At 43.9% G+C, this 26,823-nt stretch overlaps 1 protein-coding gene and 1 long non-coding RNA gene across 6 annotated transcripts in view; both read right to left on the bottom strand.

Annotated features, from left to right (window-relative positions):
- Positions 1 to 11,538, bottom strand: part of SMAP2 (small ArfGAP2) — a 32,892-nt gene extending 21,354 nt beyond the window's left edge. Inside the window, exon 1 of the mRNA XM_042439747.1 lies at positions 9,488 to 11,538. Within this exon, the coding sequence (XP_042295681.1) occupies positions 9,488 to 9,590 (103 nt within the window). The 5' untranslated portion in view covers positions 9,591 to 11,538. The remainder of the gene's footprint in view (positions 1 to 9,487) is intronic.
- A 4,345-nt stretch (positions 11,539 to 15,883) lies between these two features.
- Positions 15,884 to 26,823, bottom strand: part of LOC121915052 — a 21,432-nt gene continuing 10,492 nt past the window's right edge. Inside the window, exons 2-12 of one of the 5 annotated variants that reach the window (XR_006100638.1) lie at positions 23,352 to 23,484; positions 19,209 to 19,263; positions 19,047 to 19,126; positions 18,886 to 18,946; positions 18,516 to 18,571; positions 18,175 to 18,232; positions 17,897 to 18,030; positions 17,628 to 17,766; positions 17,373 to 17,539; positions 17,161 to 17,245; positions 15,884 to 17,050 (exon numbers count right to left, since the gene is read on the bottom strand). This is a non-coding gene — a long non-coding RNA (uncharacterized LOC121915052). Of the gene's footprint in view, positions 17,051 to 17,160; positions 17,246 to 17,372; positions 17,540 to 17,627; positions 17,767 to 17,896; positions 18,031 to 18,174; positions 18,233 to 18,515; positions 18,572 to 18,885; positions 18,947 to 19,046; positions 19,127 to 19,208; positions 19,594 to 22,820; positions 23,298 to 23,351; positions 23,485 to 26,823 lie in introns of those variants that run through there. The other 4 variants (XR_006100636.1, XR_006100637.1, XR_006100635.1 and 1 more) reach the window with 4 other exon arrangements.

Here is a 26,823-nt window from a genome sequence, read left to right as displayed (position 1 = left end):
CTCTGTACGTGTTTTTCATGGTGGCTCCTGGGATCCAAGTCTCAGCTTCCATGTTCGTTGTTAAATTTGCCTGTGAACGATGTAATGACTTCCAGTGTTACCCATGCTCACTCTCATGGGCCACAAGTAAATATGGATGAGTAGAATAGCATTGTGACCACTAAGCAGAGACAAAGTCAAGCGGAGGTAGTTATAGATGGTGGAAGGAAAGAAAGGAGGCTGGGCAAACTGGACATTTTGTAAATATACGCCAGCTGTGTTAAGATGCTCACAACCAGGAAAGGGCCCAGCAATGCTAACTACATACAACCGTTACTACAGGAACGGTGGGCAGCAGGTTTTGATGAGTGGTCAGTTCTGTGTGTGTTTGAAAATGTACTGCAGACAGCAAACATCACCTTAAGGAGAACTAGAAAGCTGTGCCAATTGTACAACTTGTATTGATTATGCATTTTAAACTAATTCACCTGATTGGGTCTGAATTTGCTAGGCAGCAGGAAGGGGGGTCATTGAAATATAACCTGTAACTATTCATTACTACTACTGCTACTACTACTACTACAAGACAGTCACCTATAGCTGCCTCTCTGACTTCTGAGATGTTTGTACACTTTCTGAAATGACATTTTGAGCCAACAAGTCTAGAAACTTGCTTTTCTTTAAAAAATAATAATAAAATAAAATAGAAAATAAAATAAACACAGACTACACTCTATGAATCTCAGAAAACCGAATTGCCCCAATTCACATCCAATATCACATTTTGCACTTCTCCCAAGCAGCTGCAAAATGGCAGCACACCAGCAGGCCTGCAATTTGAAGCAATTTCGTTTTGCGTTATTACAGGGCTGAACCTTTTGTGGAAAAGGGGCCGTACGTAATGATTTCCCAATGGCGAAGCAAATGAAATAATTTTCACACACAAACACATACACACACGCGCGCATATGGGGGTTAGTGAGGGGAGAGAAAGTCCTTTTCGAAACGCACAGAGGAGTCTGACTCAGCTTCGCCATCAGGCACTTGGAACGACAAAGGAGAAAACAATTTCATCATTTCTCTGTGCAATCGCAGGAAGCGAACGCAACAGGATCTTTTGAGGAAGGCAGCCCTGGCAATAAGCAACCAGACTGACACACAGGAAGTTGGACGGATTGAAGATGTTTGGGGTTGTGCTTATTATGCTTACTCTCTCAATAACCTTTGTGCCCTGTATCCATGCATGACCCTCCATGATACTGCATTACTACAAATCCTATTATCTCTCTCCATCACCTATGTTGGCTAGAGATGATAGGAAGTGGAAGCCAAGTTCTGGAGTGCCATCCCCTGCCCACTTTATTTGCCCACTCTCTTGCCCTCACCTGGAACTAGCCGTTATCAACAGGAATAAACTAAAATCCAGGTCTTTGTTCCTAGAAGTGCTCTTTTCAAGTTCCAGCCAGATTAAACAACCCGCTCTGGGTTGCAAAAGACAGTCACTTCCGTAATGCCTTCTGCCAACTGTTAAAAATCCAGAAAGCACAGTCAGATGCTCTGTTTAAGACAAATTTCTTTGTCAGACCATTCAGAATGCCTACTTGGGAACAGGTTTCCATTGCAATCAATGAACTGGGCTGCAACTTAAAACTCTTAAACCCAATTTTAGAACAGAATTGGCTTCTAAGCAAGCCTCCTTATGACCTGACTGCCTCTTATCTCTGCTTTGCTCTTCCATGAAAACATGGTTTTTCCATTGGAAAAGACTGTCACGACTGCAATACGTACAGCACTGAACACATCTGGTATTAATAGATGCTGTAATACAGCAATAGTAACAGCTCCGCAAGCTGTATCCACTGAGACCTGGTTACTGACAGCAGGCTCTGTGTGTGTGTGTGAAGTTTGATCAAAGCCACATCATTAGAGAAAGCTGGCACAGTTCATATCAGCGTTCACACAAACGCATCCCCTGCCATCAAGATTCAGTCACGTTACACACCGCCTGATTAATCTTTTTGTTATTGTATTTTGAAATTTAAGTTCATTCCTCATTGATGTGGCCTAAATGCTGGTTTAGACCTACGGCAATCTCCTTTATTGCCATTCCAGGTCTAAAAGATGTTCCTCATCCTGTACACAAGGTTACTGCAGAAGTCTCTGTGCTGTGTGATATACAAGCTAAAAGGATATTCAGGCTCAAGCCAAAAACAGCCTCCCCCATGTTCCCCCAAACATCCACTAAATACTATCACAGCAGAAAGGATTTTTCCCTTGATCTGTTTACTACCAGGACACAGCAGATGGTCTGACATCTAACCCCAAGCTTCACAGGCTCTGTGAGCATTGCTGACTCACCCACCAAAAATGGGAAACTATGGCTCTCAAAGATAAAAGCTCCAGCAAATATGTGCTTATGGGGTTCTTTCCATCTCCTCCATGGACAACCAGGGTTAAGAGCTGCACCTATATCCAGTTTTAACTATGGTTAGCACTAGCTAGGATCCCCATCTTTAACCAGGGGTCAAAGTGGATTTGCAAACCAAAGGTTGGCATTTAACCACAAGCTGCTGGAAACCTAACTCACAGCAAGTTCATGTAGGGAAGGGAAACGTCTTGCAGAAGATGTGCCTGAGGAAGTAGACTTAAGTCTAGGAAAGCTCGATTTCTTTTTGTAGTTAGTCTCAAAAGTACTACAAGATCTCTCTACATTCGTGCAGAAAAAGGAAAGTGACACAGAAGATCCAAGGTTCACACCAGATCTCATGCACATCTGCGCTGATTTAGACTCCAGATTCAATCTCCATCTCCTGCCTCTCTATTCATGGAGTCAAACCAAACCTGAACTGAAACTCAGAAACACATTTCTTTTGCTTCCTCAGCCAGAGGAGAACCAAGGCCATTATTTGAAAGATTACTAAATATGAACCAGAGCAATAAATAGGTAAGGTTTAAAGGAGGGATTCAACCAAACAATACCTATATTGGGGTACTACAACTCACTGGCTTTGTAGGAACCATGGTGAACATATAAATGAGAACTAGTATCGGGAAGGGTTTCTGTATTTTGCAGTTTTGACAGGTTTGTTATGCTCTGTCCTCTTCAAGGCGTGGGCTATATTATGTGGAGAAAGGAGGCCTGCTTCCTCTTTCGGATTTGATCAACGTACAAGACACAGGATGAATGTACATACAATACAAAAAGACAGTCAACAAGGCAGAGGGCCTTCTTGGTGGCTGCTCCAGATTTTTGAACTCCCTCCCTGGCAAAGCTAGGATGGCTCCTTCCTTGTGCTTCTTGCACCAGCAAGTGAAAACTCTTGCATTTCTAGAAGAAGCAAGAGATGCATCCCAAGATGCTCAAAAGATGGCAGAATTGTGAATTGTGCAGCAAAGCCTCTCTCTGTGGGACTGAAGAGTTTCACTATCTTAGATGAGGGTTAAAGACTAGCCAGCTTAATTTGGCATAAGATATGGTGAACTGCCACCCACTTCATCAGGCACATGGCACATTGTCAGTTGGGAGATATTTATACATAAGCTGGGGTTGGAGGGGGAGATGGGAAAACAGAAATGCAAAAGGTAGACAAGAACATAGGAAACTGCATTATATGAGTCAGACCCTTGGTCCATCTTGCCCTTGTTGAATAGCTTCCCAAGATTTGGGACAAGATTCTTCTTTAGTCCCAGCTGGATATCCCTATTATTCCTGGAGGTCTCCATCCAGTATTAACCAAGTCTAATCCTGCTTAGCTTCCAAACTCAGAAGACATCAGGTGCATTCAGGGCCAACTGTGGATATGGCCCCTGAACTCCACTTCTGTGGCCCTTGAAGCCCACCACCAGTCCTGCAATGCCATCCAGTTTTTGCCCCTGAATCACACTGAAAGCCCCCAAAGCGCCAGAACATACAAAAATACTCTGAGAAGCACCTCAGGATCCTGTATTATCCCTGAAATACTTCTGCTGTTCATCTGTAGTCCCTCTTAAAATAGTGTCAAGAAGTTGCATGACATCACTTTGGGTTGCCATTCTGAGATGGGCTGTACAGGAAAATTGAGGTATTTAGGCTTGCTATGGGATGGTGCGGCCAACAGGGAGGGTTGCGGTTGAATTGGCCCCTGGGCTCCTTGCAAATGCACAGCCCAGGTTAGGGTGGTATGGTAGCCTATAGACAAGGATAATTATTTTAGCAATGGAGGTAATTATCTTCACAATGTAGCGTAGGTGACAAGAATATCCTAGCAAATGGATAAGCAAACATATGTATGGTGGCAGGTTTCACAAGTAAAGGTTGAGAGGTTGAGAAAATAAGGCAAATAATTATCTGCCAACTTGAGGCCATTTCATGCCTCTGATGCATGAGCTGCATTTACCATAATACCATGCTCAGCACAACCTAATATTGCCTGATTCCAGAAGCAAAGCAAAGTGAGGCCTGGGTACTTTCATGGGGGATTAACAGGTGATACCTGGGGTGCCAGGTAGGTCTAGAAAATAAAAACTGGAAAGCCATATTCTGCTTGCCAGTCAGAGATGAAAATCCTGGTGTACATAGATGGATCCATATTCTGACCTAATCATGATCAGGAACCCTCCTAAGTCCATACAAGCTAATGCCAAATTCAGTTTGCCTTCTCTTTTCTGTTTTTCCTGTAACAGACTAACACAGCTCCACTGTTTTAGTTAATTTCAGGCTATTGCGACCTGTCTGGCATCTAGACCTCCTCCCTAAGGATCCACCTGTCCTTCTATTACATGAGGCCTGGACTAATAAATCCAGGCAGAGCTTTTGTACTTTGGACTCTACCTCTGCTTTCAAAATGTTCAAACTCACCCAGCCTGCTTTTGAAGTTCAGTGGTCACCTTTTTCACACATGTGCGTTTTAAGCTTTCCCAATGTGTTTATGAGGTCTCTGCCAGAGAGGTTTTCAGACCATCTACCTGATAGTGTTGCCTTACACGACTTGAAATTAAATTAACATAAGATGACCCTGAATACTGTCAGAAGCGTTCCAGGGGGAACTTGAGGTTGCCTGCCTTTCGGTTGAAGAGTTGGCCCATTTGACCTCACCGTCATTCTGTAGAAAGAAAAGCAAACAAACCTGGGAACAGTACACAGAGAAGGGCAGGTCCTACTCTATCGCTGATCTGGGTGTTGAGTATCCAACAAGCTAAGTTGAGAGGTTAGAAACCAGATCTGAACCCACTGCCCTAGAAGTTGCATACCCATGTTGTGTACCACACCATACTGTCTATAAAATACACACAAACACACACACACACCGAATCTTCCTCCATCCCCTCCTCCAAACCTCCTTCCATCCCTTCAGACTTTTTACTCCTGCATCTCTCTTTGTCCCTTGATTTATCAATATTTTGTAAATTACCCTCAACTGTAACTTCTTCTGGATAGCTTTCTGACAGCTTGGGCTCCAAGTGCCGACTGCCATTTATTTTTCTCATTTTAATGGCACACTTCAGTTTTAGATTAATTATAGGACCAAGGCAACTTGCTGTTTTACAGGCCACTCAAAAGCTAAGGCTGGCAGGGCCAGGTCATTAAAAAGAGACTCGAGGGGCTTTAATCAAGTGCTACAGAGAGGAGAACCATGAGCCTCAATTTCTCTGGAAATTGCCATAGAAATGTCATCCAACATAAGATGCTGGGAGACATGAGTGACAAAAATATACAAGAAGGCAAGTACTGTAGATTGAAGCGCAGGAAGTGGGAAGCCTTGTTCAAAACAACCGGAAGCAGCCACAGACAGACAGAGTAGGAAGAAACTGCAAAGAGCTTTCAGTAGTTTGAAGGGAAAGGGTAAGTCATTAAATATAGAGCTGGGCAAAATGAGACCCTCTAGATCAGTGATTCTCAAGCTTTGGTCTTCTGGGTGTTTTGGACTTCAGCTCCCAGAAGTCATAGCTTACTTAACCAACAGGAAGGAAGTTTAAGACATCTGGAGGAACAAAGTTTGGGAATTGTTGCTCTAGATAGTCTGGTTGGCATCTCCCATGATCTCCCACTGTTAGCTAGGACTGATGGGTGGTGCAATACAGCACCATTTGGGCAGCTTTATTTTGCCTACTCCTGCCTGCATGTAATGGAACGTTGTTAAGAGCTTCCTACAGATTTCAAGTATATTTCTTTAAAAGATACACACAGATGCACATGAGCAAACATGGCACGGCGGTTTGTGTGTCAGACTCCGCAAGATCTGGCTTGGAATCACTGCTCAACCATGGAAGCCCCTTGTGTGACCCTGGGCAAGTCAACTCCTTTCAGCCTCCATGGCAAACCAGCTCTGAAAAAATCTTGCCAAGAAACCCCCATGATAGGGTTGCCATAAGAGAGAGGTGGTTTGAAGGCAGATGACACACACACACAACTTTTATCATGCGCTGGATCACAGCCACAGGCCCATCTAGTGCTAGTCAGTTGTGTGGATTGTGGAACCACAGTTGGGTTAGTGGAGTGAAAACTGGCCCTTGGCAGTCATGCAGTTGCCCACCCCGGTTAGTGCACATATGTGCCTACAAGTCACCTGTCGATTTATGGCCACTCCATTAATTTTTCAGAGGGTTTTCTTAGTCAAGGAATACTCATGGATGGTTTTGTCCATTCCTTCCTCTGAAATGGAGCCTACAGCACCTGGTATTCATTGGTGGTCTCCCATCCAAGGACTAACCAGGGCTGGCCTTGGTATGCTTCCAAGATGAGAGAGGATCTGGTGCCTTGAAGATATTTAGGCCCACCCCTGATTTAGACCAAATATAAAAAGCTGCCTCGTAGGAAGTCAGAGCCATGGTCTCCATACATCAGTATTTCTGGAACCAATGCTATTCAACGTCTACATACATTCCATTTTGTGAACCACTGGTTACCAGTCTCTAGGAAGTTTTTCAGGAAAGAAAGATAAGATTGTAAATAATGGGCAGAGCATGATAACAGTCTCTGGCACACAGGGAAATGCAAAATTGCCAATCCCCCGCATCAGATGGCTTGAGATACACTGTTCTACATTGACCAGCAGTGGCTTTCCAAGGTTTCAGAGGCCATTCTTCCCCTGCAAATGTAGGAACTGTGGGGTGATGTCAGCCCTTTCGTTTCCCCCATTTTAAAATTCAAAGCCCAACAAGACTTTGCAGACACTCACAACAAGCAAAGGAAAAACAATCCTGCAAAAGATATGGGGGGATAGGGTGGGATTGGGAATGAAGCAAAAGATATACAAGTGCTTTTGTTCCCTTTAAGGCACAAAGGAGTAAAACAGCAAGGACAGGGACCATCATAGAAGGGGGATGCATGTTCTGTGGACTTATCTTATGGATGCAGCAAAACAGAGAACGCACGCCCAACTCTGCGTATCTAGAGATGTGAAAGAGTACAGAGTAAGGCCAAGATCTAAGGAGTGATTTGCATGTTCAAGGGCATGCCCAGAGAGGGTTTTCTTTCTTCCTTCCTTCCTTTTTAAAACATCCCCCAAGCCCAGTTTTGGATGCAAGTTACATGGAAGGCTGCTGTTTGAATATCACCACCCACCCGTCAACCTCACAGGCCTGCAGTACACAGATCTTTGGATCCTGGCCTACATGTGCTTCCCTCCCAATGTGACACAAGCAAAGAAAAAGCAGAACCAGAAATGATAACAGAATTCAAGGGAGGCGACTCAAGGCTGCAGATGTCTAACATCCACAAAGAAGAATTGCTGGAGATCACTTCGGGTGTCCAAAACATGCGGACCCTCCTTATGTTCAAATGTACCCTGTTTTAAATTACACATTGCAAGCCACGACAAAACAAGGCTGTGGCTTTTAGTGAGGGTTGCATCATGTTTTCACAAGATGTTCACACTCTCCTGCATGTTCTGCGCTGGAATGCGTTCCTGGTTTTACAGGGTCCTTAACTGCAATCGATATTCTTCTTTTTTCCTCTTAGACTTGACAACTTTGGATCTGTGAAAACAAGAAGGGCCCTACCTTACAGAGAAGTGAGCTAACTAACAACAAGAACACCAAGCAGGAAGCAGGTGTGGGTTAAGAAGGATGCCTGCAGAGCAAACATTGGCAGTTAACTCAAGCAAATAGACCAAGATATGCTTTGTGTGTGTGTGTCTTCAAGTCTACAGAAGGAAGGGGGAAATGTTCTGTTTTCAGGATAAAAGACTGGAGGGACACATCGTCTCAGCCAGAATTAGCCAGACAATGAGCAAAACCAACCTGCCTTCCAAAAAAAAACAATCTGGGAACCAAGATTTTGAGTCAGCATTCTTCAGAATCCTTTCTAAAGACCTTGGAAACCACAGGCATTTTGGAAGGAAAGAAAAGACTGGGATCGCTTGATCCGTGCTCCTCAGATTTCTCAGCAGTCATGAGAAGAACTAGGAATCATTTCGTTTAGTTAGTTTTGCATTTACAAGCAGAAAGCTGGGTCGCTTAAGATTTAACAAGGCAGGAGACAGAGTTAGTATTCAGAAGACAATATTGCTCATCGCTGATTTTAGTGTATGTATGAGTGATACACACACACGCACCCAGATCTTCACCCTTCCCTTTATGCTTTATGATAGGAAGGGGATTTATCAACAAGATTAATTCCTGACCTCCTCCCCTCCTAGCTAAAGGACTTATAATACAGTCATTGCTGTCAGTTTGCCCATTTGATGCCATTATGTAACAAACTGCATGCAGCATCCCCTAAACGATGCATGGGTCATCCCCGCTTCCCACCAAAAGGTACCAAAACACCTTCCATCCATCCTAAACTCACCGGGACATTTATTAGATTTGATTTTATTTCTGGTCAGGACGAAAGAAGCGTAAGTGCCACCTGTTTGATCGCCCATCCCCTGGCCTCAGTCCAAAGAAAAGCAAGCATATACAAAGAGCAAACCGTTCTGACAAAGGGAACCTGCTGCATGGAAAGAAAAGCTCATCCCAACGGCACACGAAATTAGTAAAGCCAAGCTGAAATTCACAGCGTTTGGAGCTTGAAGCAACACGGAAATGTTCAGCAAAGGAAAATATAATGTCCTTGCATGTGTGCATATTATATATATGTACATATAGGTGTGTGAGTGTGTGTAAATATATTAATATGCATACATATACATACAGTATTGTGAAGTCGAAGGCTTTCCATGGCCGGCATCCATAGTTTTTTGTGGGTTTTTCAGACTATGTGCCCATGTTCTAGAAGAGTTTATTCCTGACGTTTCATCAGCATCTGTGGCTGGCATCTTTCTCTGGCATCTTTCTCTGAAGATGCCAGCCACAGATGCAGGCGAAACATCAGACATAAACTCTTTTAGAACATGGCCTCACAGCCAGAAAAACCTACAAAAAACTATATACAGTGTTGTGTTGTAACACCAGCCAAGCTTCAACCACAAGGACGCTAGCATCTCCGGAAAGCTGGCCAGTTTTATCACCTTCTTTCCTGGTCCATCGCCTCCAGCTTGAAAGACTGACCCTCGCCAACCCCAGAATACAAGAAGCCGCATGTTACCTTTGGCCTGGCAGTCCGCACAGTATTTGTTCTCCTCTTCCAGCAGCAGATTGGCCAGGACAGCCTGATACCTGTCCACGTCTCGGACCGACTTGCCTGTCATTGCGGCAGATACAGAGACGATTCTTTGTATGAGAGAGAGGGAAGGGGAGGAAAAAAGGAAGAAGATGCCCTTTCCTTCCTCAGTTCTCTAACAGAGGCCTCTCTGGGCACTGGCAAACCACACCCAAACCCCTAAAGTTTACCTGGCACCCCTCAAAGTCACCAACACTCTGCTCTAAGGAGATAAGCTTATTTCCCCCCCACAAATACTTCCCTTCTGTGCCAAAAATGTCCAGCTGGGCAACACTTCGGTCACACCGATTTCACCACCGCCTCCTCCTCCGACCTGCCAATGGAAATCATGCCCCAAAATTACCCCGACATACTGCATGCCACTGAGGGTTACCCTCCCAACCTCTCGGCAGCCAGTTTCGGCACCCCCAAAATTGAAGGCATCACCCAGCGAAGGTCTTTCCCCCTCCGTACCAAACCCTAAGCTCCGATCCACCAACTGCCTTTCAATCCACAGCACTTAAGGCGCCCCCAAATCACCAATATCTAAGGGGTACCCTGAAACCAGAGACTTCGAAACCTAGCTTCAGCAAGGGAATTGGGCACCTGGGTCCTACTACCTCCCCAAAACAAACCCAAGCTAAAAGGGGTTTTCTTGCTGGTCTCCTCAGTCACCCCCAAATTTGCCAAGCTGAGTCAACTCTTCAGTCACCCCTAAAATTCGGGAAGCACATTCAATTCTTCAGACACCCCTAACATTTGCCAAACACATTCAATTCCTCAGTCACCCAAATTTTGTCAAGCATAGAGTCAGTTCTTCAGCCACCGCCACCCCCCAAAATTCACCATTCTACTCAAGTCACCCCCAATTTTAATCAAACCTATCCAAGTCCTCAGTTGCCCCCAAAATTGACCAAGCGCATTCAATTCCTCAGGCACGCCCCAAATTTAATCAAGCCTATCCAACTCCACCCTAAAAATTTGCTAAAGGCATTCGACTTCTCAATCACCCCCTAAAGTCACCAAGGCTATTCAACTCCTGTCACCCCAAAAACTTACTAACACATTCCTCAGTCACCCCCAAATGTATTCAAGCCTATATTCAACTCCTCAGTCACTCTCCACTCAACTTTTCCAAGCCTATTCGACTCCACAGTGACCCCCAAAATACACTACAGTTACTCAGACACCCCCAAAAAGCTTCCAAGCCGATTCAACTCCTCAGTCAGCCCCCCAATTCTTCAAATGTATCCAAGTCCTCAGTCGCCCCCAAAATGTCTCAAACCTTTTCGACTCCTCAGTCACCCCCAAAATTTATCTAACCTTTTTAACTCCTTAGTGACCCCCCAAATTTTCTGAAACCTTTTCAACTCCTCAGGGACCCCAAAACAAAACAAAAACCCTTCAGTTTCTCAATGTCACCCCAAAAAAGCCCTATAAGACTATTCAAGTCCTCAGTCACCCCAAAATGTAACCACTCAACAACCATACAAGAACCCCAACACTTTTGGGGTGAGCACCCACTTCTGCCTCCTTAAAAAAACCCAAATTCAACTGAAATAGAGAAACAAGGTACTCTTAGGTTCCCCCCCAATAATAATATTAATAAACATCCCCCAAATAATAATAATTAATATATAATAATGTTAATAATATTAATAATTGAGGGTTTTGCTCCTCTCTCCTACACTTCAGGGAGGGAATTCACCCCAAATTGGACCCCAAATGTCCCCTTCAGCCTCTCTCTCCAAATCCAAGGCTGAAACACCCCATTTCCCCCCCAAATCCCCCCAAATTAGGCTCCTGAACCCCAAAACCCTCCCTTCAGCCCCTTCCCCTCCTTCAGTCTTTGGCTCTAAAGGAGGAAATGGCAGGAAAAAGGCACCCCCAGACCCACAATTAACCCTAATTAGTTAATTGGGGAAGGAAGGATAGAAGGAAGGAAGGAAAGAGGTGAAGTGAAAGAGAGAAGGAGGAAATGGAGAGAGGAGGAGGAGGGAGGAACGCGACTGCGCATGCGCAAGGCGTCTCCAGGCAGCGACGCACCGAGCCGCCTCTTCAGATGTGCGCATGCGCTCAACCCTCCCGGCCCTCAGGGAGGAGTTTTAGAGAGATAAAGGAAAGCCACGCCCCCTCCAGCCTCTGATTGGAGGAGGAGGCTATAGGCGGAGGGCCAATCAGAGAGAAGGAGGGGCGGGGCCAAGCTGGGAGGATTCTATTGGAGGGAATGAATGAATGGAGGAATGAATGGAGGGAAGAATGAATGAATGGAAGGAAGGAAGGGAGGGAGGGAGGGAGAAATAAAGGAAGGGAATGGGAGAGAATGGGAGGAGTGGAAAGGAAGCCATGGATAGATAGATAGATAGATAGATAGATAGATAGATAGATAGATAGATAGATAGATTTTTATGCCACCTTTCTCCCTAAAAGGGAGCAAAGCTGACATATATACATACATGTATATACTACAGTATTATACACACACACACATATATATATATATTATATACACATATATTATACACACACACATATACACACAGTTTTATATATATATATATATACATATATATACATATATATATATATATTTGTATGTGTATATACACATATATGTATATGTATATACTGTACACACACATTTATATATACACACAAACATATATATATATATGTAAAATTATATATATATATATACACACACAGTTTTTATATATATATTTGTATGTGTATATACACATATATGTATATGTATATACACACACACATATATACACACAAACATATATATATATATAAATGTAAAATTATATATATATACATACACACACACACACATATACATATAATATTAGATACACAGATATATATATATATATATATATTAATTTCATATAATGATTAAAAAATTCTTTTTTTTCCTCTTCTCCTGGATGCCTCCCTCTTTTTTCCCAGGTAAAGGTGCTTGAGCCTCTTTTTCAAAACGCTGGCATCAGCATGTTTGGGATTTCCAAAGGTTAAGACCCCCCCCCCTTTCTCTCTCTTTTTATCATTTAAAGTGGTGTTTTATTTATTTATTTATTATTCAGAAAACATTCAAGGGTAGTTTGGATCCCAAAACCCATGATGCTCAGAGGTGAGACTGCAGTCCCCAACATCCCTGGCTGGCTATTGCTGGCACAGGCTGCTGGGAGCTGCAATCCTCCTTTGGGCCAGTTTGTTGCCTCTAGGCCTCGCTTGTTGCATGGCTGCCATTTCGGGTGCCTTGTCCTCTGGTTGTTTTGTTGTGCCTTTTTAGGCTAATAATTTCTTCCTCCTCCTTCTGTCTCCGGTGTCTTATCTGCTGCCAGCCTGCATTCTTGGTCTTTTGCCATGCCTTCCAATAGCCCCATACAGACAGGCCAAAATAAAGCTGCTTCAGGTCACTTTGGACGGTATGCTGTTTAAACGATGCATGTATCCTAAGAGACGGGAAGCTGCACCAAAGCCACAATCCAGTCCCAAGGACTGGAGCATGGCTTTGGTGCGGCTTCCAGACTCTTAGGATGCATATGTCACTTAAACAGCATACCTCCAGAGTGACCTGAAGCAGCTTTATTTTGGCAGTCTGTATGGGACCTAAGGAAGAGGCTTCCCAGAAGAAAGGATGGCCTCACTGCAAGGAGATGGCGGTCTACTGTGGCCTCTACTGATGTTGGCCATAATGTTGGCTCCTTCCATCACTTGAAGGAAGAAGAAGACCTGGTGGCCATTCCTTCTGTTTCCAATCTATTTTAATTCTATTTTCAATGACGCCTGGCTTCTGTGTGTTTATCTGTTCACCATCCTGTAGCCCTCTATTACGCTCCTTTGATTCTATGGCTCTGGAAAGCTCAGAAGCCATCATAGTCCTCTTCTCACCTAAAAGAAGGCAAACCTTGGAGAAATCACTTTTTGGACTGCAGCTCCCACAATCCACCTACCAGCATGGCCCCTAGGATTGGGAACATCTCAGGCTCCATCATCAAAAAAAGGAGCTTGTGGGCAACCTTTTCTTATTTTTCAATCTTCCCAGATGGAATCAGACTCTCAACTCCCCAAGGCAGTGCGACCCATGGCCATGGACGATGGGATCTGTAATCCAGCTGAAGCAGCACACACATTTCCCCAGCCCAGCCCCAAACTCCACACCTGCCATTATGAACATTAAGAGAAACGCCCATCTGGATATTCCTGGAACATGAACGGTCCAGATCAGTCATCCAGAGAAACAAGATGTTGTCGCAAGGGAATGTGATCCAGTAAACATTTCCAATGCGAGGTGAAACAAACCTCATTTCTAGCCACCCAATTCGTGTGTGTGTGTGTGCGTGTGTGTGTGTATATGCATATAAATATATATATTTATATGCGTATTTATATTGTATAAATACAATAAAGATGATGCTGCAGCCAGGTGATGGAAAGGGTCCATTCCTGGCTCTTGGGCGCCCTCCTCCTGTGTATAGTATGGGGCACACCTGGCTGAACAAGACTACATTTGAAAGTGATCTAGGAGTCCAAATAGACCATAAGTTGAACATGAGTCAACAGTGTGATGTGGCAGCTAACAAGGCCAATGCAATTTTAGGCTGCATCAATAAAAGTATAGTGTCTAGAGATCAAGGGAAGTAATAGTGCCACTCTATTCTGCTCTGGTCAGGCCCCACCTGGAATATTATGTCCAGTTCTGGACACCACAATTTAGAAAGGACATTGAGAAACTGGAGCGTGTCCAAAGGAGGACAACCAAAATGGTGAAGGGTCTGGAAACCTATAAGGAAAGACTTAGGGAGCTGGGGATGTTTAGCCTGGAGAAGAGAAGGTTAAGAGATGATATGATAGCCCTGTTTAAATATTTGAAAGGATGTCATATTGAGGAGGGAGAAAGCTTGTTTTCTGCTGCTCCAGAGAACAGGACACAATGGAGCAATGGATGCAAACTACAGCAAAAGAGATTCCACCTCAACATTAGGAGGAACTTCCTGACAGTAAGGGCTGTTCGACAGTGGAACACACTCCCTGGGAGTGTTGGAGTCTCTTTCCTTGGAGGTCTTCAAACAGAGGCTGAATGGCCATCTGTCAGGGATGCTTTGATTTAGATTTCCTGCATGGCAGAAGGGGGTTGGACTGGATGGCCCTTGTGGTCTCTTCCAACTCTACGATTCTATGATTCTATGCATTTGGGCATATCTCCCTCTCTGTCCAACTAATTCCTCCCTTTAGCTTCCCTATGGTGAAGGGAGGACATTTTAAAGTTCCTCCTGTGCAAAAAACATGTCCTGGAAAAGGAGGACACCTTACAGCCTTACAAACTCATTTATCTGTCTGAAATTGCACACTCCCCCCACCTCTTAATGTACCACCCAAACTCTTTCCATTTTACTTTGCAGAATGGGAAGGGCATGGACAGGATTTGGCTCGCCAAACACCGGCACACAGCCCCGAAGCATGGCACTATAGTGCCTTTGAGTGTCGAAAGATCCCCTGATGCCCTCTCTCCTTTCTTGGGTCCAGGTTGGCTGCTGTGGGTTTTGTCTTTTGAAATCCACCAGTTTCTGATGGAGAAGGAAGCATAGGCAATTGCAAAAGCAGTCTTCTCCCAGGACGCACAAAATTACAAGCCGTAAGTGTACATCACCAGACGTCACCCAATTTCATGTCTTGGAGAAGGGTAAATGGTGCTCCAACTACCTTTCCTTGTGCCTGTCCATCCTTCTTCAATGCCTCCAAGGGCTATCCAAAGAAGAAATGTCTTCTTTTGGCTTTGGAGCTAAAGAGAATATTTGTTGTTTTTTGTGTATTTTTCAGGCTATGTGGCCATGTTCTAGAAGATGCCAGCCACAGATGCTGGCAAAACGTCAGGAAGCAACCCTTCTAGAACATGGCCGCATAGCCCGAAAAACCCCACAAAAAACTATGGATGCCGTGCCATGCCTGAATGAAAGCCTTCGACTTCACATCAGATATTTGTTACTCCTTATACCTCTTATACCCCTGCCCACACAAACACAAACACAAACCAGCCACACTGCTACCAGCCTATCCTGTGTGTGTTGACTCATCTTCCCAAAACAGGATCCAAGAGGGCTCCAAAGTTAAAGGTGGGCACAGATTTATTTTTCAGCCCTTAGATTCATAGGTTAGCGGGGGGGGGGGGACACAGCAAAGTGTTATGACAGTTATGTAAATACACAAGTTACTATGAACATGAAATTCAGTAACAAATACTGTAAGAAACGCTGCACTAACATAGGCTAGCCATAATCCACCTGGATAGCATACTTACAAAATAAAAATACCATAATATCAATTTTAGTTAAATATAACCAAAGACACAGAATGCAGCAATACAATAGAAAATAAATAATAATTTAAAAAACACAATAGTAAAATGTCTCCAGACTGGTCTTCTAGCAGGTGCACTTTTGGGGGGTTGTAGGTTTTGGGTGCCAACCTCAGTTTAAAAAAAAAACCTCCCCTGAACCCTAAGATGTTGGCCATTTGGGGAGCTGATGGTAGAGGAAAATTTCCCACATAGTCCTTGGGGTGGGGACCCGTCTCCTTTAAATTCTCCTTTCCAACCGCCCCCCACTCCTCAGCTTGTGTTGCAACACCGTTGGCACGGTGGCATCCTCCCTTCCTAGCCAGGGGTGACTGGTTTTCTTGCCCTCCTGGTGTCCCCACGCCAGTCCGTGTTGCCAAGGGGTCGCAAGGACAGGACAGAGGAGAACATGCAGACAGGCCAAGGGCAAGAGGTGGATGAGTCTCTGCCCCTGCCTCTGCTTCATCCTCTCTCTGGCATCAGAACTGGTTCTGCATGCTCTCTGAAAGCCAGCCTCATAGTAGGGCCCGCCGTACATTTGTTACTCATCATCTTCCTTGTTATGAATGCTTCTGTGTATTTTGGGTGGGAGGCTATGAAAAAAAGAGAAATATTCTGGACTCAAGGATGAGGCAGCAGAGTACACACTGCTCCAAAATACAGTCGTCCCTCCGAACTGGCAGCTTTGGAACGAACGGTTACCCCATAAATTCGGAGGGACAACTGTACATCTTTACATGCGATGGCATCTTTCTCCTCCCCCAAATACAACAGAAGAGAGTCCTAAGAGGTGACCTCTCTACTCAGCAGGGGCTAGAGTTCCCTCTGGCAGCTTGCAATCCTGGATTTCCCTTTGGGGTCATGGCATCAGCCGGAAGTGATGGCCTTTCAGTCCCATGGGGGGTTTATTTGCGTGGACAAGATCAGAGAAAGCAATTGTTGTTGTTTTTTACTTGGCTAGCCATAAACCGATCTAGAGAGCAATATTTACATTAATAAAAAATACCATAGTATCATACCATAGTATCAAACCAGTACAATAATAACAAAAGATGCAGCAATGCAGTACTGCAATACCAAATACAATACTGATTTAAAACAAACACAATAGAACCATTTGGGAACCAGAGGTGATGGTCTTTCAGTCCCATGGTGGGATTGTTTGCCTGGAAAAGAACAGAGAAAGCAATTGTTTTTTTGACTTTGCTATCCTCCCCTTTTGAACGCCGTAATATTTCAAATGGACATTCTCCCAACTAATGATTCTATAGCTCACCTAATGAAAGGCACAATTGTTCAAGAAGACGGAGGTGAGCACGTTCCATCTCATATTCATGACCTTAATGACACTGGCTGCTTGCCTGCAGAGAACAGACAACAATTGTCACGTCACCATATAGGTTGGCAGAAAAGCTTGTAGGATTGATATTCCTGCATCTAGTCTCATCAAGTGGAATGGAATCCACTGACCATTTCTTCAGATCTTACTTTAGTGACATTTCGACCCAAGTTATGTCATATGGCCACCGAGGTGTAAGGATGTCCTCTGCGATGAAATTTGAAAAGATGGCATGAAAGTCAGGGATCCATTTGTCTAACTTTTCTGTCTGGTCCACGAAATGGATAATTATTGCAAGGAAACTGAGTGCCCTTATCTGAGGAGAGAAGGACATTCTAGGCTCAATAAGGGGACACCTCTTGCGGCTGATCAGGACAGACCTTGTGTGGGAATGGTCTCCTTACCTTAATCCCAGACTCTTTCCCTGCCTCAACAGGGAAAGCGCAAGGTCCCCCACGAATCATGCAAATCAAGAGGCATACCATCTTATCCACATTGCATTTTGATGACTTTAGCACACCCATCTGTAGGCCAAGACACTCCCTGCCAAGAGAAAATGGAAGAAGAGAGAAATCACATCCTTATTGGGCTACTACACCGAGAAAGGAGAAGCTGAAGACCCCGGGGATTTGTCTGAGAGGAGGAGGAGAAGAAGAAGAAACAATCCATTTACGTGTCGTCTGCTTCCAAGACATGCTATATAAAGATGTCCAGATAGTTCTGGGCGACGGTGTCTGCTATAACCAATGGCATTATACCGGGGGAATGGGAGAACTGTTTGCACAGACTGTGTAGATGTGATTTCATCTGGCAGGGAACAGAAACAGGAGAGGGGAAATTAGGTAACTATTAGGTCTATGGAAGAGGTGCCCTGAAGAGGAATATGCCTTCTTGGTGGAAGCAGGCAGGCTAGTGAGCATTGGTGTTTTTCCAAGGAATACAGTGCCTTACCTCCTGTGATGACAAAGGAGAGCCTTCGTAAGGGATCAGACCACATTCATCTTGGGTGCTGTGTGGAGAAACACAAAAAGGTGAGATTTCGAGTGGCAACCATCAGATTTTTAATTATTTATTCATTATCTAATGAAAGGGGAGGGCAAGAGAGAGAGACATGAGTTGGAAGGGATGGTTTCTCAACCATCAGAGGAGAAACAAGACAAATGCCCCTCTTTGCCAGACATACCGTTGAACCTGGGCAACCACCGGGCACTTTATGTGCCACTCAGGGCCACCATCAACAATAGCATCTGAAATCATTGCACTTTCAGTCCTCCCAGTTGAGAACACATTACCTCTCTGAACAGGACGATGGATAATACATAGCTTCCGTTCCATCATTGTCTAAATCCTATACACAACAACAACAGGTTTATTGATTAGTCAACTGACCATATCAATGATAAAATACATAATATCAAGATACACACAGAGACAAAGCTGAGTCACTCCTTGAATTCATATAAAATTAATTTAAAAAGTTACAACACACTTAAATAAAAGCACAAAAAAGTTAAATAAAGCAAATCTAATAAAATCCTATAAACAACGGGAAGAGACGTGAAAGAGTCTCCATAGGGTCCAAGGGGGTGGTCTTTGGTTGGCCCTTATTCTAAATTACCTTTTCCAAAGAAGGAAGAGAAGGGAGAGACCCTGTTTAGTTACCTGTAAGATGATGGGTGAATTGGGATTAAATGTGCCCATCTCCGGGGGTTCTGTCTGGATTCTGTGAAGACAAAATAGACAACAGAACCGAACAGAAACTCAGCCAGAGGAAAGGCCAGGGATTCCCTTTTGGCAGCCACTCTTTTGCAGCTTTAAGGTACCTTTGGGAGTGATTCATATTGGCATTGCGTTCTTCCCTGTCTTGGATGGTTGGGGAATCATTTTCCAACGGCTGAGACCCCTAAAGGGAAAAGTAGAATGCATTTGGATGCCTCTAACCACTGAGCAACCTGTGATCCTTCAGGACTGCCATATATACTCACTGAACTCTGAGAGGTGTCCAGATTAGCAACTCAGCCATCCCCTGCCTCTGGAAACCTGGGGGAAAAGGGGAAATTGATTAAAAGCATCTGGTACACTTGGGGGTAACGTTTAGGCTTGCTTTTCTAAGAATTATATATTGATGCCTCAATAAAGATGTTGCTGGACCAGACTTAAAGCTTGTGTCGTCCACTTGTGCAAGGAGAAAGGTGGGCTATCAAACCCACTCAGTCCCAAAATGTGGTCCATCAGGTGCCTTGGACTTCAACTCCCAGAAGCTCTTGCCCATGGGATCAAGAGTCAAGATCTCTAGAGATCTAAAGTCCAAGCCATTTGGAAGACCAAAGTTTAGGAATCACTGCACTCCATCCATCAATTTTGTTCCCAAACAGACTGCCAAAATAAAGCTGCTTCAGGTCTCTTTGGAGGTATGCTATTTAAATGATGCATGGGTCCTAAGAGTCCGAGGTCGCGCCAAAGCCACACTCCATTCCTAAGCACTGGAGTGCAGCTTTGGTGGCAGCTCCGGATTCTTAGGATGCATGTCATTTAAACAGCATACCTCCAAAGAGACCCGAAGCAGCTTTATTTGGTAGTCTGTAAACAGGCCATAGAAACATAGCCAGCCTTGATGGATTGTGAATCCCTGCTGCCTTCTGATGGCCTTTTGTGCAATTGCACTTTCCTCTGCAAGTGATGGTTTTTCATTGCCCTTCTGGATAAGGAATGCAGCAGCTTGGAAACAAGACAACAACAGCAAAACAACAACAACATTTAGGGAGCTGGATAAGTTTAGTCTGGAGAAGAGATGGTTAAGAGGTGATGTGATAGCCCTGTTTAAGTATTTGAAGGAGTATTACATTGTGGATGGAGCGGACTTGTTTCCTGCTGCTCCAGAGAATAGGACATGGAGCAATGGATGGAAGCTACAGGAAAAGAGATTCCACCTAAACATTGGAAAGAACTTCCTGATGGTATGGAAGCTGTTCGACAACAGAAGACTGTTTAGCCTGGAGAAGAGAAGGTTTAGAGGAGACATGACAGCCATGTTTAAATGTTTGGAAGAGTGTCACATTGAGGCTGGAGCAACTTTTTTTCTGCTGCTCCAGAGAATAGGACACAATGGAGCAATGGATGCAAAAAGGATTCCACCTCAACATTAGGAAGAACTTCCTGACAGAAAGAGCTGTTCAAAATAAAAGGGCAATGGAATAACACTAACAGAACCTTTTAAAAAACACTACCTTGCAAGCTTGGATATACATAACAAGTCCACCAGTTTTGATTTCGCGTGATAACACAATGCTATGTGAGAAGTGGTCACTAGCCTGGTATTTACGTAGTCTAGTGATTTCTTCCCAGTTATATTGAGAGTGCTGGGCAGATTGTGTAGGGAGAGGTGTTCCCCCAAGTAACTCGGGCCCAAGCCATTTAGGGCTTTAAAGGTAATAACCAACACTTTGTATTGTGCCCGGAAGCTAATCGGCAGCCAGTGCAGAGATTTTAGTATTGGTCTTATATGGTCAAACCTCGATGCTCCGGTGACAAATCTAGCTGCTGCATTTTGAACTAATTGAAGCTTCCGAACTTGGTACAAAGGTAGCCCCATGTAGAGCACATTACAGAAATCTAAACGAGAGGTTACCAGTGCAAGTACAACTGCTTCAAGGTCCTTTTGGTCCAGTTAAGGGCGCAGTTGGTGTATCAACCGAAGTTGACACCAAGCACTCCTAGCCGTCGCATCTACTTGAGATGACAACTGCAGAGACGGATCTAGGAGTACTCCCAAAGTACGCACTTTGTCCTTTAGGGGAAGTGTGACGTGGTCCAGGACAGGTTGGCGAAGTTCTCTGCCTGGGCCCGGGGATCCTATCGCTAGTACCTCCGTTTTCTCTGGATTCAACTTGAGTTTGTTTTCCCTCATCCAGCCCATTACCGACTCAAGGCAGGCATTTAGAGGAGAGATGCTATCCTTGGTCACTGCAAGAGTTGGAGACATAGAGAAATAGATTTGGGTGTCATCAGCATACTGATAACACCGAGCCCCATGTCTCCGGATGATCTCTCCCAGTGGCTTCATGTAAATGTTTAGATCACAGACTCATAGAGTTGGAAGAGACCGCAAATGTTAAATAGCATGGGGGACAGGATGGCACCCTGAGGGACCCCAGATGTCAGCTCTCTCTTGGAGGAGCAACTGTCCCCCAGCCTCACCATCTGGAATCTACCCAAGAGGTAGGACCGGAACCACTGGAGCGCAGTGCTCCCGATACTTAACTCCCTCAGGCGTTCCAGAAGGATACCATGGTCTATGGTATCGAATGCCGCTGAGAGGTCCAAGAGCACCAACTGTTTACTGTTTAATTGTCTTTTAAGGGGGAGGGATATTTTGTATATATGGATGTATTTAACTCTTGTAAGCGGCTTTGATTGTTTTTAACAAAAACTTGGATAGAAATAAAAGTTTTTAAAAAAGTTTCCTGCTCAAGACGCTCCTTTTTCCTGTTCAGGAAACTGGTTTTTTTTAAATTTTTATTATACAAATAATATACAAGTATACTACACACTCTTACCACCTAAAGACATGATATATAACAATCTAAAAACATACATTAAACATACCATCAAAGACAAATTACAACCAATCTTCCAGTTCACAACATCCATAACCTAGTTTCTGTTATCCTGTATACTGAATTAAAGTTATCTAGGAAACTGGGGTTTTGCACAAGAAAAAAAAAACAATGTTTTCCCCTGTAGAATAATTTCCCCATAACATTTCAGGACATTCAAATACGGAGGAGAAGGCTGCAGAGAAATATTCATTTTCTTCTGCAGTGGTGAGGAAAGCGCTGCAATTATTTGTTCTCCTTTGCCAGGATGAAATAATCCCCTGACTGAGAACAACAGCCCCTGACTCTTGGCTAGGTATACACCCCAAATATTAAGATATCCATACCATGTAACCCCCTACATCTGTTAGCGCTGGAGTACAATACACAGAAGACTGCCAGCCAGGAAGACAATGGAGTTTATCACACGGGAGGAATTTCTCTTCATTTCGAATGAAAAGATAGTGAGGCCAGAACGCATTCACATGAATTCGCTAGTTCACTGAATTTACGTGAATTTGAATTGCGTTCGAACTGACTCCCCATTGCCTGGAAATAGCTTACCATTGCCCAAAATTGCGTGTGATCACCTCTCAGGCAATAACGTGAAACCCCATGATTGCGTTCAGACTGACTTCTCATTGCCCGAAATTGCGTGTGGTAGTCTATCACGCAATAACGTTAAACTTCATGGTTGCATTCGGACTGACTTCCCATTGCCCAAAATTGCGTGTGGTAGTCTATCACGCAATAACGTTAAACTTCATGATTGCATTCGGACTGACTTCCCATTGCCCAAAATTGCATGTGGTAGTCCATGATGCAATAACGTTAAACCCCATGATTGCGTTCGGATTGCCATTGGATTATATTTCCAGTTTCCCTTGTCTGATAAACTCCAAATACAAAAGCCGGTGGAGGAGTAGAAAAATTATTTTTAAAGTGATTTTTAAAGAGCTTTCTTAGACTGTTTTCAAATGGTTTGTATATTTAATGTTTTACCCTTGTGTGGTTGAGAGGCTCTGTCTCAGAGGAAGGAACTGGCAATGCTACCTCTGAGCCTTCCTTGCTTAGGAAAACCTTCATAACAGCATCTCATTATATCTAGTGGCATAGTAAAAACAGGTCCCTGATATAAAATAACAAAATGAAGGCTTGCTTTTTGGAATTCATATATTTTCAAGCTGAAGTCGTGGATAAAGAAGCAGTGGATATGGAGGGCTGAGTGTAAAATAAAATTAAAACAATGAAATAAAACAATTTTGGCATGTGGAGATACATGGAACGAGACCAAACTTTCCAATGCAGCTTTCATGTGCCTCTACAGCTGGTTGAAGGGGACCAAATCCAGTCACCAAGCGATCTGGTTCCTTTTTACCAGCCTTAGAGACCCAAATGTATGTCTATCCACTCCTTCCTTGTCTCTTCTCTCTATATATATATTCTTTCTTTCTGATCCGGAGTTGTTTAGCGCTCCCGTAAATTGGTGACGGAGGTCCATTCTGGCAGAATTCCCATCCCAACAATACATACTTCTTAACATTCCATAACTCTGGCCGACTCCATATGGGGATATGAAGAAGTATGTAGACTCAGGAGGGAGGAAGAGGGGAGAAACCGATGGATCCCCTTGCCTTGGGTCTTGCAGACAAACCGGGCCAAAACCCTGCAAAACAAGACAAGAAAAATCTGTTAGTTCCTGGAACTTATCTACAATCATAAGGGTTTATCACACAAAGATCGGGAGTTTAACCCATGAATATGCCAGCAACAGTCACATAATTACGCAAAATGATTTCACATAACGTTGCACAAAGTGATCAGAAAGAAGAATCGACGCACATCGTTTTACTTTCAAGTTTTCAGTGACAATGCATTTCCAATATCACTTTATTTGCGCAATTGCGTTTGATAATCATTTGCACAATTACTCGCCATTTTTGCTTCATTTGCAGGATGCTTCAAATGCACTTTGACCTCTCTTTAATGCCCCAGTGTCTGCCAAAATCTATACATTAGATGGCCCTTGCTGGAGAACCTAGATGTTCCTAGAGGAGACACTTCTCTAGGCATTTGTAGGTCCTCCAGCATGATTCTATGATCAAATTCTGGCCAGTGTTGACCATAGAGTTTCACTGGAGGACCTGGAGATTCCTAGAGAGTTGCTCTGTTATGTTAAAAGAACTGTATTTTAAAAAAATGAACAGTTATTCCACATTCATAGGGAACCCCAGCGAATGTGGAGGGAACACTGTAGTTTATCCTCAGTTAAACTCAGCAGGGAAGGAAGGGATGCTGTTTGCTGAGCCTTGCCAGGAGGCTCAGGCAACAGCAAACTGCTGCAGCATCTCCTAGTTGTTGTGTTGTATGTGTGTATACAGTATATTCTTGTGCATTTTATGTGGTAACAAAGCCGGGCGAGAGGAACTTGAAAGATCCCAAGCCCATAGGAGCTGCAAGCTAGCGCCCTCCAGGTCAGTGGGTCAGTGGATCCCATCCAGGTTTTAACCCAAAGTTTAAAGGAGTTGTCTTAGGTGCTGAAGTCTATCCATCCACTAGGCTCAGCCCCTTGGATAGCTCCTTCAAAGTGCAAAGGGAAAAGTGGACTGGAGTTAACATCCTACTGACATGGAAGCATGCTCTCCGTAAAACCGGAGTCTAATTCTCGGCTGTCTCCATCTCTTTCCACTCCCCAATTTTGCCTCTCTTGCGAGAAGATGCTCTTGCCAGTTCTCATCAGCCTGGAGGGGATCAGCGGTAGGAAAGGCCTTTGTGTGCCAAGAAGGGAGCTTTGTCACGCTTTAACTTTCTGACCTTACATGACCAGGATTTTGCATCTTACCTCCCAGCTGCCCATTTTTAAGCACGGCCATCTGCAGAAAGATTCACATCCTTGCATTTTTTCATGCCATGGTTCCTCTTATGCATCCTATGCAATCCTGGGGGTCTTGTAGTTTGGGGAGGCACTAGAGCTCTCTGGATGAGATGTCAGAGTACTCCTCCCTAAACTGCAAATCCCAGGTTTCCATAGGACTGGAACCACTGCATTTAAAGTGCTATAACTGTAAGTGTATGAGTCAGTAGTGGTTTGGATGTTGGACTATAACTCTGGAGGCCAGGGTTCAAATCCAGGCTCAGCCATGGAAATGCAATGCATGACTTTGGGCAAGTCACACTCTCTCAGCCTCACAGGATGGAAATGGCAAACCCATTCTGAAGAAACGTACCAAGAAAACCCCATGACAGGTTGGTCTTAGGGTCGCCATAAGTCGGAAACGACTTGAAGGCACACAACAACAACTGTGATTGTAAAAGGGCCCTAGGTCTGTCTTTGAGAATCCAGAATGCAGGGCAGATCCATCAACTCAGGGGACATCTACACTGTACAAATAATGCAATTTGACACCACTTTAACTGCCATGGCTCCATCTTTGAGATTTGTAGTTATGTGAGGCACTACCACGCTTTGGCAGAAGGCAAAAAACTTTGTAAAACTACAAATCCTGGGATGTCATAGGATGGTGTTGCAGCACTTAAAGTAGTGTCAAAGTATATTATTTCTACAGTATAGATGCACCCTAAAACTTTGTACTCGTACGAGGAAAGCTTTCCACGGATGGACCCTTGGTATGTTGCAGGACCCATCTTTGGTGCATCTGTGCTTGTGTGGGGAATAGTCCTTGTTAATACAGGCATCCAACACTCCATCAGAGAAAAGTGAATTTAGTTCAACTTTGCATTTGAAAGCAACATATTTTCAGAGAAATAACAATTCCTGAGACTTTCTAAACAGTTTGGACGGTTATGCGAATGGATCCTGTGGCACCTTGGAGACCAGCTGTGCATAAGAAGTTGTAGCATAAGCGTTTGTATGAAAGCTGACGCTACAACTTCTATTGTGTAGTTTGTCTCAACAGTGCTACAAGATCCCTTTGCAGACTGTTATTCCAGACTCATATAGCTATGTCTATGAGTCCAAACTATTATATACTGTACTAAGAAGACTCGCTCGATATACATTCACTTTAATTTACACAACCAGCCCTCCGTTTCCAGATTTTATATCCACTGATTCAAGCATCTATGGTTAGAAAATATTTTTAAAATATATAACTTCCAAAAAGCAAACCTTGATTTTGCCATTTTATACTAGAGACACCATTTTACTGTGTCATTGTATTTAATGGGACTTGAGTATCCATGGATTCTGCTATCGAATGGGGGTAATAATAATAATACCCCATTGTATATAATAGGACTTGAGCATCTACAGATTTTGGTATCCATGGTGGGTTTGGGAGCAGAGGTTTGTGCTGAGAATTTTATTCATTTTAACATTTGGCATCCCTTCCTCCAATGTTAACCTGCAAGTCCTGTGGATGCAAAGCAAGCTCCCAGCTCTCTGCAGCACTTGCATGGCCAAATATCCAACCTCTGCAAGGTTGAAACGGTGGCATTTTCACCTAAACCAGCAAGGTTTCTTAGCAGTCCTGCCAGCTTTCAGAGGGGCATTGAGTGGGTCGGGGTGGCTTTTGTTGGGTATGTGTGTTGTTCATTGCAGAGTGTTGCAAACACATAAACTGAGGAACCTGCAGTGTGATCAAGGTGAAATTAGAGGACGGGAGGGCAGCGTTGCATAGTGGTTTGAGCGTTGGACTATGACTCTGGAGACCAGGGTTCGAATCCCAGTTTAGCCATGGAAACCCATTGGGTGACCGTGGGCAAGTCGCACTCTCTCAGCCTCAGAGGATGGCAATGGCAAACCCCACTCTGAATGAATTTGTCAAGAAAACTCCACGATAGGTTCACTTTAGGGTTTGCCATAAGTTGGAAATGACTTAAAGGTGCACAACAACAAATTCCTTGTCACTTAGGAAGTCAGGAGAAGGAACATTAAATCTATTGCTTGCTCCTCAGCAGAAGGTGAGTACAGCACAGTAGGTTTTTTAATACTGTTGTAAGCCGACTCAATCTCATTAGAGAGGCAGGGTATAAATATATTATT

The sequence above is a fragment of the Sceloporus undulatus genome, chromosome 9 (genome assembly GCF_019175285.1).
Source record: "Sceloporus undulatus isolate JIND9_A2432 ecotype Alabama chromosome 9, SceUnd_v1.1, whole genome shotgun sequence".
Taxonomy (NCBI): domain Eukaryota; kingdom Metazoa; phylum Chordata; class Lepidosauria; order Squamata; family Phrynosomatidae; genus Sceloporus; species Sceloporus undulatus.
The sequence above is the reverse complement of the archived record's forward strand: the minus strand, read 5'-3'. Positions and strand labels throughout refer to the sequence as shown.